Source organism: Cervus elaphus, chromosome 6 (genome assembly GCF_910594005.1).
Source record: "Cervus elaphus chromosome 6, mCerEla1.1, whole genome shotgun sequence".
Classification (NCBI taxonomy): Eukaryota; Metazoa; Chordata; class Mammalia; order Artiodactyla; family Cervidae; genus Cervus; species Cervus elaphus.
Window position 1 is genome coordinate 42,981,119 of NC_057820.1, and position 17,207 is coordinate 42,998,325.

A 17,207-nucleotide genomic window follows, 5' to 3' on the forward strand; every position below is an offset into this window, starting at 1 on the left:
ACAGCTCTTGATTTGACATTTCTTCTAACTATATTTGCAACTCACTGTTGGAAGATCATTCCTGAGATGTTGTGGCGGACTCAAAACCAACATGTCAAAAACTGAACTTGTTATCTTACCTCTAAAACCTCTTCTTTCAACCTAAAGAGAGTGGATGTACGTATAACTGCCTTACTGTGCTGTAGAGCAGAATTTAACACAATATTGTACACCAACTATACTCCAATAAATAGTAATTTTAAAAACAAAGCCTCTTCTTTCTCCTAACATGCTCCCAAATATTATTAAGAGTCTCTCTCTCTGCCAGATCACCCAAGCCAAGAACACCAAAAATATTTCCAATTCCTTTCTTCCCTCTCTTCATAATTTCACATTCAATCAGTGATCAAGTCCTATCAAGTGTATTCCAACAGGTGTTTCAACCCCTTATACTTTTTCACTTCTTAGTAAGAACTGTACCAATTCTCACTTAGACCACTGCAAGAACCTCTAAGTTATCTCCCTACTTAATACCATATCTGACTCTTTTAGGTGGTAGCCAGAATGACATTCAAAATAAACTTCCAATTGTATTACTTCCTTGTTCAAAAAGGCTAGACATTTTCATTCTCAAAATAAAATTCAACCGGCTGTCTCCATCTCATGAGATCAAGTATCACTCCCATGCATTTCCATTCCAGCCATACTAAACTGACATAAGTACTGACAGCTGCCTTCATGCATCCAGGCCCTAGCTCAAACCACCTCTCAAATTCAATTACCCTTTCATCAACTTTACTCTAGGTGAAAATGCTACCTCCCCCATGAAATTGGCACTAGACTTCCATAAGAATCAATCATTTCTTTCACTCTGTGCTCCCAAAGGAATCTATATCTCCATTGTAACACTTTCCACACATTTACCTTTTTATTTAATTGTGCTCATATTTTCCTGCCACATTGTAAATTCTATGAGAACAGAGACTGCGTCATATGCATTTTATTAATCCTTCAAAGCACCCACAAAAATGCCTTAACCAGGGCAGGATCTTACAAAATGTAGAGCAAAACTGAACATACCTGCTGGCAGCTCTCTAAATCGCAGATATTCCATAGACCGTGTAGTCACAAGTGGTTTTTGAGGATAATACAGAACATGGGCCAACGTATCCATACGAACATGAAAGTTGGTGATATAAACCCCCATAGCCTGCTTACCCATAGCAGACTGGTATGTGTTTCTAGGGGACTAAAAGTAGAAATGAAAAGTAGAATCAATGAAAATTTATTTACTTCTAAATAAATAGATAGACTCTACAGGGTACTTCATAAATCAGAAATATGGTTGGTAAAGTTTCTACTTTTTCTGGAATAAGGCAATTACAGCTCTTAAGAGTCAAACATAAGAATATGCCTATTAAATGCTGTAATCCATAGCCTTTACACTACAAGGCTTTTCTTTCAGAAAAAAACTATAGACTGATTTCTAATTTTTATTCTACTTCCACCCCAATTCCTCACAAAGCATAGTTAAAAACTGGTACCAACCTGGTTATGATCAGGAAAAGGAATAATAGAGGCACAGACACCAAGAATCATTGATGGATGAATTTCACAGTGTGTATATGTGGAACAATAAGCTACTTCTTTCTCCTGTAAATCATCTGGGGTCATTGCAAGCATCACTGTTTCTTCTTCAAGAGTATCAATATATTCTACCACCCCACTGGCCACAAGATCCTGCCAACTAAAAAAGAACAATTCATTTAATTTCCTTACCTCCTCAACTATCTTAGTTAACTAGGCTCCCTACTTAATAAAGAGTATTCCTGTATCTGTATGTACTCATATAGGAAGAGTCCTAAAATACGTATATTATTGTTAAAGTGGGAGAAAAAAAAAAGTTACTGAAAAATACACATAAAGTATGGCTCTGTAAGTACTATTGGTTTGTTTTTATCTGCTCTGATCTAAAGAACCTATTTGTGCAGCTAGAGGGTGAGTATATAAAAACAAAGAATAAGGTCTGGAAGAATATATGCCCGAATTGGTAACAGAACTTACTTTCGAAAAGGAAGGTGTGAACTGGAAGCTTTTATACATTTTATTATACCTATTTTTTGAAATTTTTTTTTACAACAAAACTATATACATTCATATATCACTAATAATAAATTGTAAAAGATTCTTATTAAATTTATTATTTTGTTCATATGTTATATATTACTTCATCACATAGATTATTTCTTTTTCTTTGGCCACACCACATGGCATGTGGGATTCCAGGTCCCTGACCAGGGATCAAACCCGAGCCCCCTCCGAGCAGTGGAAGCTCAGAGTCCTATGTGGGTCATTTTTTATTAGTAGAGATAGACTTTACCATGTCACAAAGACTTTTATTCTTAAATAAGACCATACAAGTCTCTTGAAAGAAAGTGTTAAGTCACTCAGTTGTAGGCAACTGATAACAACCCCTTGACTGTAGCCCGCCAGACTCCTCTGTCCATGGAATTCTCCAGGCAAGAATACTGCAGTGGGTAGCCATTCCCTTCTCCAGGGTATCTTCCCAACCTAGGACTGAACCTGGTCTCCTGAATTACAGGCAGATTCTTTACCATCTGAGCCACCAGGGAAACCCCAAGTCTCTTACTTAAGAAAAATTAAGAACAACAAATGTAATAGCTTATGAGTACAGAGTTTCTTTTTTTGTTTTTTGGGTCAAAGAAAATATTCTGGAATTATAGTGGCAATGGTTGTACAATCTTGTGATTATACTAAAAACCACTCATGACGCACTTTAAAATGTTTTATGTCATGTTAATTATATCTCATTTTTTTTCCTAACTGCATGTTCTTACCTGTAATTGTTATATTCTCTCTCTTTCAATTGATCAATGTGTCTCTTCTTCAAAAGCAGCTTTTGTTTTTCCACAATTAGAAGTGGTCTACAAATACGGCCTGCATCTGTATAGATCCGAATCTCCCTCTCTCGAATATCTCTGATCATAGAAACCTATACATAAGAAGACAAAATAGTCTCATGAACTTACATTTTCTCTGTATCATTAAGGCTGAGATAAAATAACATTAATAAATTATCAGATAAAACTAACAGATCTTAGTTGATCATTGTTCAGTATCCTAAAAACCTAGGTATAATTTAAAATTAGCCTTGATAATTATAGAGCTGAACAACATCTAGTAGTAATGTCATGCAAAATAAAATATGAAGAAAATGCATTTTGGATATCAAAACACTAATATGCGACAATTTCTTATTTTTGTCTCTGATAATTACATATACTTCACTGTGTAACCTTTCAATATCCAGCCCTGTGTCACTGATTCAATCAAGCTTTCCCAGTGGTAAGCCTGACTGCTCATGCTAGTCTATCAGCAAATGGTTTACAATCTAGATGCCTAATACAGCAGTCACTAGCCACAGGTCACTACTAAGCACTTGAAATGTGGCCATTCTAAAAGGAGATATGCTGTGAGTATAAACTACTTACTGAATTTCAATGATAATTTTCCAAGGATTATATGTTGAATTTGTACTATTTTTGATGTATTAAGCTAAACAAAACACATTTATTTTCGTCTATTTCTTATTTTCTTTTCTTTTTTTCTGCCACACAATGTGGTCGTGGGATCTTAGCTCCCCGACCAGGAGATGAACTCACACCCTCTGCAGTGAAAGCAGGTAGCTGGACCACCAGGAAATACCCTTTTTTTTTTCCTTTAATTTTTTTAACATGACTACTAGAAAAATTTAATTGTCTATGTAACTTACATTGTATTTCTACTGGATAGTGCTAGAAAATATATTCCTGGAAAATATCAAAAATATTTTGGAGAAATTTACAATAAAGAACATAATATTAAAAGCACTACGGAATTTGAAGTGCCAATATCAAGAAGTAAACAAATAAAGATTTCCATTGAATATTCTAGATCTAATATATAATCTTAAAAGTCAACTAAAAAATGAATTGCTAATGAGCTGGGAAATGGAAAAATAGACAGGTATTTCTACATAAAAGTACTTTCAAAAAGTGAAATCACAACTGGATACTTTTCTTAAAGAAAAGATTGGGTAGGGAATTCCCTGTTGGTCTGTGCTTTCACTGCTGGGGCCCAGGTTCAAAACCTGGTGGGGGAACTAAGACCCCACAAGCCATGTGACATAGCCATGGAAAAAAAAAGATTGGGTTTATTTAAAGAAAAAGTTTGGATTATTCAGTTTTAAAACAACAGTAAATCATTAAAGCTTAATCAAAAAACACTAAGTTCTCCCAAAGTGTAAAGAGTCAAAAGCCAAGAAAAAGAAAATGTCCCACATTCTTAGACCCACTTCCTATCCTTAGAAAAAATCTGAGATGAAACTGTGTGTGAGCAAAAACACCATGAACAGCATTCTCAAATGCTTTCCTTGAATCCTTAGAGAATTACTAATAGAATATAAAATATTATATTACAATAACAGAAAATAGCTCTTTTGTCTTAACAGAAAGACATAACTGAGCTGTGTCTCCTCAAAGGCCAAACAAAATCTTGTATTCCAAAGGAAACAGGTGTTCTCGAGAGACTACAGACAGGAAAGCCTAACAGGTCCAACACAAAGGTAAAGTCAGAAATGGATAAGATGAGAACCTCTGGTTATCAGAAAACATAAAGGAAAAGAAAAAGAAAAAGTACTAGACTCCTAAAAAATATATACAATTCTCCTACTAAGAGGCTCCCAACAACATTCTCCAACAGGAGATTAAACAGCCCAGCTCAAGGACACAGGGCCCATTTATAGTTTCAACAAACACTCACTGTCAGACACTACATACCAGGCACCACACTCAGAGCTGAAAATACAAAGTCATATTAAGACACATTCCTTGCCTCTGAGAAGTTAACAGTATAGTGAGAGAAGCGGGCACATAAATCAATAGTTACTATCTGGTATATGCATTCTGTCAGAACTCATTCAAGGAAAATATGCTATATATAGTCACAGAGATAGGTCTAAATCAGGGGCTCAGTGAAGAGCCCAACAGACCAAACCTGCCCTTACCTGCCATCTATTTTTAAAAAAATAGAATCATACTGATTTGTGTACTGGCTATGGCTGCTTTTCACTACAACAGCAGAGCTGAATACACCACAGACACTTAAGGCGAACAAAGACTGAAATATTTAATATGTGGTCCTTTAAAGAAAATGTTTGCCAACCTCTGATCTAAATCAAACTGGGGGCTCAGGTAAAGTATCCTGAAGAAGACAAGAGTCAATACTAGTGAGTTTGGCAGAATTAGTGAGATTTATCTAAAAAAAAAAGTAAAAACCCCCTTCGCCCTATTACCCATTTCTGAGGAGGCATGGGTGACAGGGAGCACAGCATTCCAGGTTGAGGGAAAGGGCCCGTGGAAAGGTAAAGAGGCCTAAACAGCAGGAAGAACTTAATTTTATCCTAGAGAACACAGCAGCAAACCTCAGCAGAAACAAATGGCATTAACAAAATTCTCAATCATAAAAAAGACAATGCCAGTTCTTGGGCTTTCTCTTATCTCTGCCCACTGCCCCCAAGTGAAGCAAGCTGCTCCTGACTTCAAGCTCTGAATACCCCAAGGCTCAACACCCAGAGTCTGCCTGCTAGAGGAAGACTTGGAGCAGCCAAACCTGATTCTCTGCTATGCTAGATAGACAGGTGGCCAGCTTAAGTGTGTTAGCTTCTCTTCAAATCCACTTTCACCCAGCAAGACCCAAAGGTGCAGATTTGGGGAAATCAAAAAAAGACTGAGTCCAGACCTCAACGTATTACACTGAAAGTAAAAGCCATATTTTGGGGAGAAATAAAGTTCATTTGGTATTTTGATGATTAAAAAAAAAAAATCCTATACCCAGAGCACGTCAACATCCACCTAAACATAAAAGAATCTAATTAGAGGGGTACCACATTTCAAGAATCAATCTCTGGATTCCAACAAAGGAGGTTATCAGAGATGATCATTCCCTTTTTAAAAGCACTGTCAGCTTCACAAAAAGAGTCTCAAAAGAATGTACTTTAAAATGTAATCTGAATTCCAAAATATAATAATAAATTACATGTCAAAACTTTAGATGTATATATCTAAGGCATTAAAGCAAGCAATACCTTATTATTAAATCTAGCTCAAAACATCATCTAGACTTTTTAGAGCGTACTTTAAAATTCAAAGGACACCAGTTCAAGAAAGGTATCATTGCAAAGATAACTTTCACTTAGCCTTATGCCTTGTTCAGAAATTCCAGAGATCACATCCTCTTAAATAATTAAAGATTCTTACTTCAGACACAATGATGTCCATCTGACGCCGCAACTTCCGTAGTGTGTTCATAAGCTGTTCAGGATCTTTATGTATTCCAACCCAACAGCCATTAACAAAAATCTTGGTTGCACTAAAATAGAAAACCAAAAGTATTTTGTACTTAGTAACTCTGTAATAAGCTATAACCAAAAATTAACAAGTTTTTTTTTAACTGCATCTATACAAACTCAGCAATAGCTGCAGGAGAAATTTCTTCTAAATTTTCCATACTCCATTCTTCCAAAAATTCCAGAATTGGAGAAGGTTGAGATCCAACTGAAATATAAGCCATCAGGGCTAAATTCTTCACAAGTCCTACAGCATGACCCTTGGAATAAATAAAGTACATATTACTCATACTGATTTAACATGCCTTTCAAAATTCTTTTCCACACTTCCCCTCCAATTTGATTTCAGAATATATTCTTACTTCCTAAAAACAAAATTATAATATCTTAGTTCTATACTACACTTAAATAATTAAATAAAATTAAAAAGTACTTATAAAAGTAATCATACTCTACACGATAATTCTTGTACTTTTTGTCTTGAACATAAATTCTAATGTATTACCTCTGGGGTCTCAGCAGGACACACCATTCCCCATAATGTATTATGCAATTGTCTGGGTTTTGCTAGCTTGCCATCTCTACCAATGGGAGAATTTAAACGACGCAGGTGAGAAAGAGTAGATGCAAAAGTCAGGCGATTTAATACCTAGAAAACAATAACAAATCTTTACAGAGCTTGGGCATTTCTGTTACTCACACTATCATATTTTTGGCAAATGCTAAAATGAGGCAAAGTCATATTTTCACATATAATCCACTCAGCGTCCAACTGTTTCCATCCTTCCTTTCTCCAATCTGCCCTGGATAATTCTGTTCACTCTTTTAACTTAACTGATCCTTACAGCAAGGATGGCAAATATATGACACACAGTTCTAACATGCCACATAAATGTGTTATGGCCTATCTCCAAACATTTGGATGTTAGTGGGGTTTTCTTAACTTGTTTTGTTCTCCGTTGTATCCCCGTACCTAGAACAGTACTTAGCAAACATCAGGCACTAAGTGCTATATGCTACCAACTCTCATTCCTTTGACCATAGCGAACATCACTTACCTGTCCCCCGTACCTAGAACAGTACTTAGCAAACATCAGGCACTAAGTGCTATATGCTACCAACTCTCATTCCTTTGACCATAGCGAACATCACTTACCTGTCCCCCGTACCTAGAACAGTACTTAGCAAACATCAGGCACTAAGTGCTATATGCTACCAACTCTCATTCCTTTGACCATAGCGAACATCACTTACCTGTCCCAGAACTTTTTCCAGGTTGAGGCCTCTGAACCCAACACAGAGATTCAATATTTATAGAACACTAAGCAAGGTAAGACTTGTGTAAGTACGGTAATATTTAGAGAGATATAAAGCAATCAACACCATCTCAGTGTACCTAGAAACACATCACCTCTTTCCCCACACCTACAACAATCCATCCTCTTTCCTCTTCCTAAATCTATCATGGTTCCCTTTATCTCCCAACCTAGAAATCTCACGACATCTTTGTCTCTGACTTCCTCCTTTCATACATTAATAAACATATCCTGTCAACTCTATTTCCCAACTTCCCCAAAAAGCTAAACCGTCCATTCCCAGTGTCACAGCAAAAAACCAGCTCCTCACCTCTTACCTGTACTACTATCATCAGCTCCTAAGTCCCTGCAATGTCCTCTCCAATCTACTCTGCTCAGTTACCAGAATTATTAAAGCACAGATACAGGTAAGTTCACATCACTCACCAAATTAAAAAATATTAGACAGTTCTCCACCAGCTAGAGGAGCATGACACTGAAGCTCTTTTCAAGGGAGTCCCAGACAACCTTCCCCTCCCACAGTCTTCAGAACTCCTGTCCTCCACCCACACTGCCAAACCCTCCTCACCTCCACAACTCTGACACGCAACTGCCACGGCATGGGATGCACTCCCCATTCTGCTCTGCTTGGGGAAACTCTACCACTTCTACAGAAGACATCTGACCACCTCCAGGAAGAACTGTTCTCTTCTCTCTGTTCTATGGAGTTTTCCATCATTCAGCCAATCACACAGCTTTCCAAACTTCCTATATTTCTCAAATCTGACACCACTCTCTACCTCCATAGAACTGTTCTACTGCAGGCTCCCAATCTGTTGCAACAATCTTTCTGCCACCAACTATGCCCTTCTCAAATATTTTCTCCACAATGACATTTACTGTGAAGCTACCTTAAAAGCAAAAATGAATGCCCCTCTACGAGGTGTTCCCAAGCGCCCTTCTCCAATCCCACCTTTCTAACTCTCCCACTTTGATTTGAAAACATTAGAATGATCTAGCTCCTCCCACATACATGTGCCCTTTTCTCCCTCTGTCCCTCTTTTCAGGATATAAAGAAATTTTCTCCAGTTTTCCTATAAGCTATTGGTTCTACCCTCCTCCAAGGCTTGGGCTATTTCTCAACTAACCTTCAAAATCCAGCCCACGTGCCACCTCCTAAAGAAAACATTTCTGTTCACACTCTCGGGCAGTGCTCTATGCCTTTCTCCAGCAGGCCCACAGAGCAAGCGTGCATAGCTCTCATTTAATACTCCCTGTACCACGCCGTGATATCTGTTTACATCTGTGAGTACAGACTGTAAGCTACTGAAGACCAGGGATCATGTTTTACTCATTTTTTGCAGACCCAATGTGTGACAGTGCTCTTGGCACATCTTAAAACCCAGGAACTGAACTCAACTGGCAGGATGGCATTTATCATAATTCGACTCAAGGCATGGTGAGACATACAAGGGCAAATGTTTCCTCTAATAGATGGTGAGCTCCTTGAGGGCTGGAATCAACCTGTGAACCCAGCATCACAAACACCAACTAGAGTCAACAAATCCTTACTAAACTAAAAGAAACTAGGAATTTAACTGGGCTATGAGCATCCTTCCATAATTCTTAAGATATTTAGGCTTCCAGGAATCAGGAGGTTAAAGTTGGTGTCTGAATGCCAAATTACTCAGGTGATGCTGGTGCAGACTTGTTTTAAAAAAAAAAAAAGAAAAGCAAATGAGGGGGAGATCCCGTCCATAAAGCTAAACATGTACATGGTACGTTTTAAATCTCATATGAAAAGTAATTACGAAAAATAAATAAAAACACCTGGTGAGACATTTTTGTAAAATGTTTCCCCCATTAATCATTCTGAGAGTACCTACTGCAGTCACTGTACATAAAACAGGGCAACATACAGAAATCTGTGTTACAAGTATTACATTACACAAATTAATTCATTCCCTGGGTATCAGTTTCTAATATGGAATTTTTAAGACAAAAATTTCAAGAACATAGACTGTTTTACCTCCTAAGAACCTACGTGAATTTATTAGATATCTTGATGAGAGTCAAAACTTTAAAATCTCTTAGTAATGCTAACAGCTAACTTAAGAAAATTTTCACCTTCATAATTCAAAAGCCTCCAGGTGCTTTTATATCTGACCAAGAAAAAAAAAGGGAAAACAATTTACATTCAATAAATGAAGATTCTATTAGTTTCATACTGCTTTCTTACCAAACCTGTAGTCACAGTTGACATCCTTACCTGAGATACTCCAGCTCTGGCTTGATGAGCTTTCTTTTGATCACCCCAGTTTCCAGTAGCCAAAGAATATTTTAGGCCATCAGATATAATCCTTGTTTTAATTGCCAATTCCAAGTTGAAATCTTTTCCACGATCAATGAACTTCTGGGCATAGATCCGTACTTCTTTAAGCAAATTCTTAAACATTCTGCCCAATAAAATGTTTTAAACATGTCAGGGTCTGTAATATGAATTCTTTAACAAGGACACTGTTACCCACAGGAAGTGAAAAGTGATTGAGATGGGGGGGTGGGTATTCTTTTTTACATGAAAAGCACAGATGTACATACAGTACAAAAACACACACAAGTAAAGCAGTAAGGGAAAAAATAGTCGAAAGAGGGTTCCTTAGTGGGTGGTAACAAAACAAGGTTGAAAAACACTAATATACAACACAATAAATAACAGAACATGCACAAAACATTGCTAATATCATTTTTGTGCTGAACTGTCTACCTAATTTTTACAAATAAGTTTTTCCAATTATAGTAGTATATGTTCATTATAGAAAATATAAAAACATATTAAGAATAAAATAAAAATCACATATAACCTTAATTCTGACACAACCACTGCTTCCTCTCTAGTTTTTGTGTTTTTATAAACGTCAAAGCAGAGTTAATAAGAATTCCAATATCAGCACTCAGAAAGTCAATCAATAATTGAGCTTTCTCAAATGCTTTGCAATGGTGGAGAGGAATAAAGAAAATGTACACAAGTGATAAATGTCCCCACAATCTTGAAATTCTCAGATATGAAGCAGAACTAAACTGTACAAGTGGCAAAGAACGTACCTAACTTCACATGTACCCATTATGCACGCCAAGATAGTTTTTTAGCACCCCCATGTGCCGTAACCAATCTAAAGTGAAATTTATCTACTTTTAAGAGTATCATTCTATAATTTCTTACCCTCTAAATAAGAATGCAAGTAGTGGTCCAGCAAGGTCCAATCTTTTGTTTCCATAGTGATCTCTGTCATCTAATTCTCTTCTACCCAAAGCTGCTAGCAGCAACCTATGAACCATGTACCTTTAGAAAAAGAGAAAGAGAAAGCACATGGTTTTGGCGTTCTTTTTTAACATATATTAAAAACATCAATTTTGACATTTTCAGCTTTAAGAAAAACTTCATCTCAACCGCATCTTAGCAAAGAACTCAAAACAATGAAATATGACCTACCCCAAGAAATAAGCTTTCTTTGTCTCACAAAAATCACTGACACCAACATGAGGGAGCATTTCTTTCTGTAATACTTCCTTGGCATATTTAATTCTTTTCTCTTTGGTAACACCAGGCTTTGCCCCTCTTGAACCAATGAAATTTAGTGCAACATTCTGTTCTTGGATGACAAAAGCTTCATCGAGTGATGGTTTAACCTATCCATTAATTAAAATAAAATTATTTTTTAATTCATTATCTTTAAGATAAGGCAATTGTCAATTTATAATATGTTAAATATCCCTATGAACACCTAACTAAATATGCAAATATTTTTAAAAATTCAAGGAACCACAAAATCCTAGAACTTAAAAACACCTTATTGATTTAGGGAACTCTGAAAAAAATGATCAGCATGGACAATCATACTTTTCCAGAAAAATACAAATAATTCCATTATAACAGAGCACAGTGGGTTTGAGGGTTTTTTTTTTAATTTTAATAAACAGTAGCTTAAAAAAGTTCCTTTCAAATATCTAAAATCAATTTAGAGAAGTTTAACACCCAAACTAAGCTCAAATGAATAAATGTGTCATAATGTTGTCAGCCTTGGTTTAAGAGGTTTATCCTTTAACTATCTAAATACTTATCTTTAAGTATTAAGGGGAAAAAAAGCATAACTATTGCCAAAAGCTTAAAGTAAAATCTAAACAGAATCCATTTTGTCATGTAATCATATCAATACTCTAAAATATACTTCACTTTCTAACTTTGTGACCAATGTTTAGCCTATATTTTACTTTATTTCTCTGTAGTCTTAAAGACTTTGGATAATTCAGGACAACTTTAAGAATACCAAGTACACCTTAGACAAGGACGATTGATGAGGAAATGCATATTTATCTAGACTCAACAAACCTTCCCATAAAAGTAGTAACTTTACAGTGGAGGAACCTAACAGCTGCCGCTGTGAAGTTAACATTACCAATGATGGGACAAAATGACATCATGTGACTCCTGATGTCATGCCCTGGGAAGCACACAATATGACCTCTAGATTTGTCCTGCCAACAAATGGCATAAACTGAATCTAATCATAAGGAAATATCAGAAAAATCCAAGTTGAAGGATATTCAAAATATAATGGCCTACCCGCCTGAAAAACTTCAGTGTTATGAAACAACCGGAGACAGGGAAGATTAAAAGAGATTAAGCAAACATTAAAAACAACATGTAATAGATGATTGACTGGATTTTGAACCAGGGGGGAAAAAATGCCCTTAAGGACATTATCAATATCTCTGGCAAAAACTTGAATATCTCCAGGTTAACAGTATGTACTACACCAAAATACCAATTTTCAAAACTGCACTATGATTATGAGTAAATATCCTGATTCTTATGAAATACACACTGAAGTATTTAGGAATAAAGGGGCATGATGCCTAAAACTCACTTTTAAATGATCCAGAAAAAAACAATGTGTATACATAGATAAAAAGAATCCTAAAACAAATGTGGCAAAGGTAACAGCTGCTAAAGACAGGCACAGGCTACATAAGAGTTATCTGTAACTTTTCTGTAAGTTTGGAATGTTTTCAAAACAAAAGTGTTTTGTGTTTTTTAAAGATACCAACTCTTCTGTTCCCCTTACTAAACTGCATCAGACTAGTGTGCCTTTACGATTTTCCTTATTACTATTTCTGCTTTACTGCTGTCAATGAACTCTGGCTGCCTCTAGTTTTCAGGTCAATTTTACATACCATTGTCAGAAAAAAAAGTCAAAGCAGGGCTGAAGGCTTTTGCTATACAGTAAATAGAATGGGGTTTACAACAGTTAAAGTGATCTTCAGAGCAGCTTTCTTTTGTGTTTTAGGATTAACAACAGTCAGTAACTTTAAACCTCTTAAAAAACACTATGAATACATTTTGCTTGCACATTACCATTTCCATCATCTCTGGATCTTCAAAATCATAAATAATATGCTCTAAAATATCTCTGTCAGACACAAAACCTAACGCTCTAAACACAATAATGATGGGAACTTCTTGCTTGATATACGGTAGGGTTGCCACAATACGTTGACCAATAGCACTCTTTTTTGCACCCTAGGAAAAAAAATCATTAGAATATGAGAATACAGAGATTACAGCCTATATAAACATCATAAGAATGATTTCATATAAATGTCCATTGTATGTATTTCAAAAAAAGCATGCCTCTCATGCCTTACATGCCTCTCATACTCTTAAGGAAATACTCATATTCCTACGGCTGCTTTTCAAAAACCACTGCAACAGGTTTACTTATTTGACAGACAGGCTGGTCATTCAGACCTGAGAGAATTTCCATTCTCTACTTTCTGTTTGCCAAGATTCTCTAGAACACCTCAAGACTGTATCTGGAAACTCTGACTGCAAAAGAACATAAACACAGACTACCCTTCGTCCTTTCCCCCAACCAAAAAAATTAGGAAGTTTGGAAGAAATTGATGAAGGAAAGATAAGAGAGACAATAGATAGGCAAATGTGGGAAAAAGCTAAGAACAGAATGAAAAATAAACGGAGAGTTGGTCGGTGAGGTATCTCCAAATACGAATGATTATTCAATATTAAAAAACAGTCTCTTCCATATAAGCTTCTCTTCTACAATTTCTCTCTTCAATTGCACACAGAAATGAAATAAGTCACCAGCCTTCCCTGGCATACAAACACGTGGTATCTCAATTTTAATCAAATTTCTTTCCTTTAGTATCAAACTCTATCTTCTCTTAGCCTCATAATCCTACATTATCATGGTCCACTTAATAACTGTTTCTGTTGTCTTCCTCCTACTTCAGGCCTCCTTCCTTAGAAACCTTATTTCATCTCACGAGTGTTCAGTAACAACTTTTCACAAATGATACCTAAATCTTCACCTTGGTCTTTTTCCTGTACCCATAATCCTCACAACTCCAACCTCCATTCGGTTATTTCAACAATTACTCCACCTGTTTCATCATAGACCTTTTTCAGAATATGCAAAACATTTAAAAAGAATGCCTACATCATGTACTGCTCGCATCACTACATTCTCTCTAAAAATCAATTCTTGGAAGTTCCCTACTTTATCTTAAACCTCAGGATAGAACAATACAATCTTTTTTTTTTCCCATGGCTACCTATAGGCTATTGACACTCATAACCACAGTGTTTGCACTTCAGGCAGACCGACTAGTCATCTTTTGGGGCACACGCACTTCAGGAGCTTAATAAAGTACAGGAAATTCAATGGCTGAGAATACTAATTTCAGTCTGTTTGTCAGCAAGCCTCAAGGCCCAATGCAAGTAATTAAACTCCATTTCCTAATTTGTAAATTTCAAGAGGTGAGGGAAGGTTTCAGATTGTTATAAAATAGCTACTGTGGGCACAAACAGGCAAAAGACAGTGAGGCCCTGGGCAATGATTATACAAAGCCCGGCTGATGCAAACAGCTGTGATACCAAGTGTCCCACGCTCGGGCAGATTTGACTAGAGCACGGCAAAAGCATACAGAGGATGGGAACGGGCAGGTGGCGACACCTTTTAGCCACAACTTCCAAGTGGACAGAATCACTATGAACAATTATCTCTGAATTTAAAAATGTTAAAAACACTACATAGAGGGAGTTGCCTGCTGGTCCAGTGGTTAGGACTTAGCCCTTTCACTGCTGGGGCATGGGTTCAATCCCTGGTTAGGGAACTAAGATCTTGCAAACCACATGGCACAGTCAGAAAAAGCAAAAGCAAAATCCCCTAAAAATAACTACATAGAAATATACATGTATATTGAAATGTCACCAAAATAAAGACCATACACCTCAACTGTTCATTTCGTTCCCTTTAAAATGTTATCCTTTTCATTTTATTTCATGATTATAAGACAAAGACCTTATGTTTTTGCTTAGTGATTTTCAACTCTGGCTTCGCATGAGAATATTCCAGGGAATTAAATACAACATGAGTCCTCAAGCCCCATTCCTCAACTGATTAAATGAAAATTCTGGAAAGAACCATAGGATCCTGAGTCATCCTCATATTATATCAAACTTTATCACTAAAACTAGATGATTTTCCTTTCTCTGCCTCTGATTAATTGATTTTGCCCATAGCTTCCATGATAATCTCCCTAATATACTGTGTTCCTTATACCTCTGCCCTCCATAATCCAAGCCAATACTTATCAATTAAGAATCCACATCACAATCACCGGGGGATCTTTCCCAAACACTTGTAGCTGGGCTCCATTCTACCCCCAGTCACAAGAAAAAACCATTTTAATTCTTTAAAACACTTATTCTACATGAGATTTTTAACTTGAGGCTCTTAAACCTCTATGTTAAGTTCTTCTTTATAAAACATCACAGTGACATGGCACTCTGCAGAAGTGTTTGTAAGAGCACAAGACTGGAAACCTAAACATCCATCACAGGGAATGGCTCAATAAATTACACTACCTCCATACGTGGAGCGTCACATCTCAGAAACAGTGAAAAACTGCTGACCTAAACTTGTCTTTATTTTTTTTTTTTTTTTTTAAAAAAGATTTTACAAACCCTTGTGTCGAGGGCTGACTTTCAATAGATCGCAGCGAGGGAGCTGCTCTGCTACATACGAAACCCCGACCCAGAAGCAGGTCGTCTACGAATGGTTTAGCACCAGGTTCCCCACGAACGTGCGGTGCGTGACGGGCGAGGGGGCGGCCGCCTTTCCGGCCGCGCCCCGTGTCCCGGGACGAAGGGCTCTCCGCACCGGACCCCGGTCCCGACGCGCGGCGGGGCGCGCCGCGCCGCGCCCCGAGGGACGCGGGCGACGGCCCGCCGGCGGGGACGGCGGGGCTAAACTTGTCTTTAAAAGATACCAGCAAGGTGCAAACATTGTTTTTTTTTTTTTTTTTTTCTTTTCAAACATTGTTTTTGAATGAAGACATTTCTGAATGGACTCGTGAGAAATTGTCAAAAGTAGCTGCTTCTAAGGGAAGAGATCTAGAGGTCAAAGGAAGACTACTTTTTATAGAATACATTTTTTTGTACTTTTCTGAACCACTTTAATGTGCATAAATGACTTACATTAAAAATTTTAACAAATAAAAACATACATGAAATTAATTACAACAAATTTCCAGGGGAAACACAAAAATTAAATCAAGTGACCTAAGTAACATAGTTGGCACACAGCTATAGTCAAGAAATGCCTTTGTTAGATTACATTATCGTAAGTAACGTGCCTATGCTGGGTGGCTTCTACGATGACGCTCAATGATCCCTGCCTCTATGACTGCCCTGTGTGGTCCCCCTGGAGAATAGACTGGATGTGCTGAATTGCAACTAACAAAAAGAACATGGCACAGACGACAGGATGTTGCCCTCAAGATCAAGGCATAAAAGACGGCCATTTCCATCTTGTTCATACGCTCTATGGCTCTGCTCAATCACTCTGACAAGCAAGCTGCCATGTTGCCAGGGGCGATATGGAGGGGCACCACGTGGCAAGGAACTGAACCTTGCCAACCACCACAAGAAGGAGCCTTACAATGACTGTGGCCCAAAAACCCTGATCGCAGCCTTGCGACCAGAGGACCCAGCTAATCCACACCCAGAAACTGACACAGGATAAATGTTGTCACTGGAGTAATTTGCTACACAGCAGTAAGTATTAATAAAGAATAAAATTCCTTTCATACAACACTGATAGTATGCTCCAGAAAAACTTTTTGACAAAGCATGCAGCCTGATAACTTACAGAACTAAATCAGAAGGAATAAACCCAAACAATATCATGTAATATTCCATACCTGTCCTCCTCTTGCCAGCATGCTAACCCAGATAGTGCTTGTGGGTCGAGAAGAATTCTCCAGACATGATCTACACTCTCCTGTGTAGGCATATTTAGAATCCTTTTTGGCAAACACATAGACTGTGTTTGTTGCCATTTTCTCTTGAGCAATCAGAACCTACATGGACAATAAAAGTTACAGCCATAAAACACACAAGGTCTCTGAACTAGAAAGAACAGTGAAAGCTGCATCTTAACCTGACT

The 17,207-nt window shown here is 37.2% G+C and overlaps 1 protein-coding gene and 1 long non-coding RNA gene across 2 annotated transcripts in view; both read right to left on the reverse strand.

Moving 5' to 3' along the window:
• POLR2B (RNA polymerase II subunit B) overlaps positions 1-17,207 on the reverse strand; it is a 44,502-nt gene that overhangs the window by 14,157 nt on the left and 13,138 nt on the right. The window contains exons 7-17 of the mRNA XM_043906661.1: positions 16,963-17,121; positions 13,094-13,258; positions 11,171-11,367; positions 10,901-11,020; positions 9,950-10,136; positions 6,891-7,034; positions 6,506-6,645; positions 6,297-6,408; positions 2,838-2,992; positions 1,528-1,726; positions 1,060-1,228 (exon numbers count right to left, since the gene is read on the reverse strand). Of these exons, the coding sequence (XP_043762596.1) occupies positions 1,060-1,228; positions 1,528-1,726; positions 2,838-2,992; positions 6,297-6,408; positions 6,506-6,645; positions 6,891-7,034; positions 9,950-10,136; positions 10,901-11,020; positions 11,171-11,367; positions 13,094-13,258; positions 16,963-17,121 (1,747 nt within the window). The remainder of the gene's footprint in view (positions 1-1,059; positions 1,229-1,527; positions 1,727-2,837; positions 2,993-6,296; positions 6,409-6,505; positions 6,646-6,890; positions 7,035-9,949; positions 10,137-10,900; positions 11,021-11,170; positions 11,368-13,093; positions 13,259-16,962; positions 17,122-17,207) is intronic.
• On the reverse strand, positions 7,325-9,921 carry LOC122696553. Its single transcript, XR_006341776.1, has 2 exons — positions 7,457-9,921; positions 7,325-7,358 (listed from the first exon to the last, which is right to left on the reverse strand). It is a non-coding gene; the product is annotated as an uncharacterized LOC122696553 (long non-coding RNA).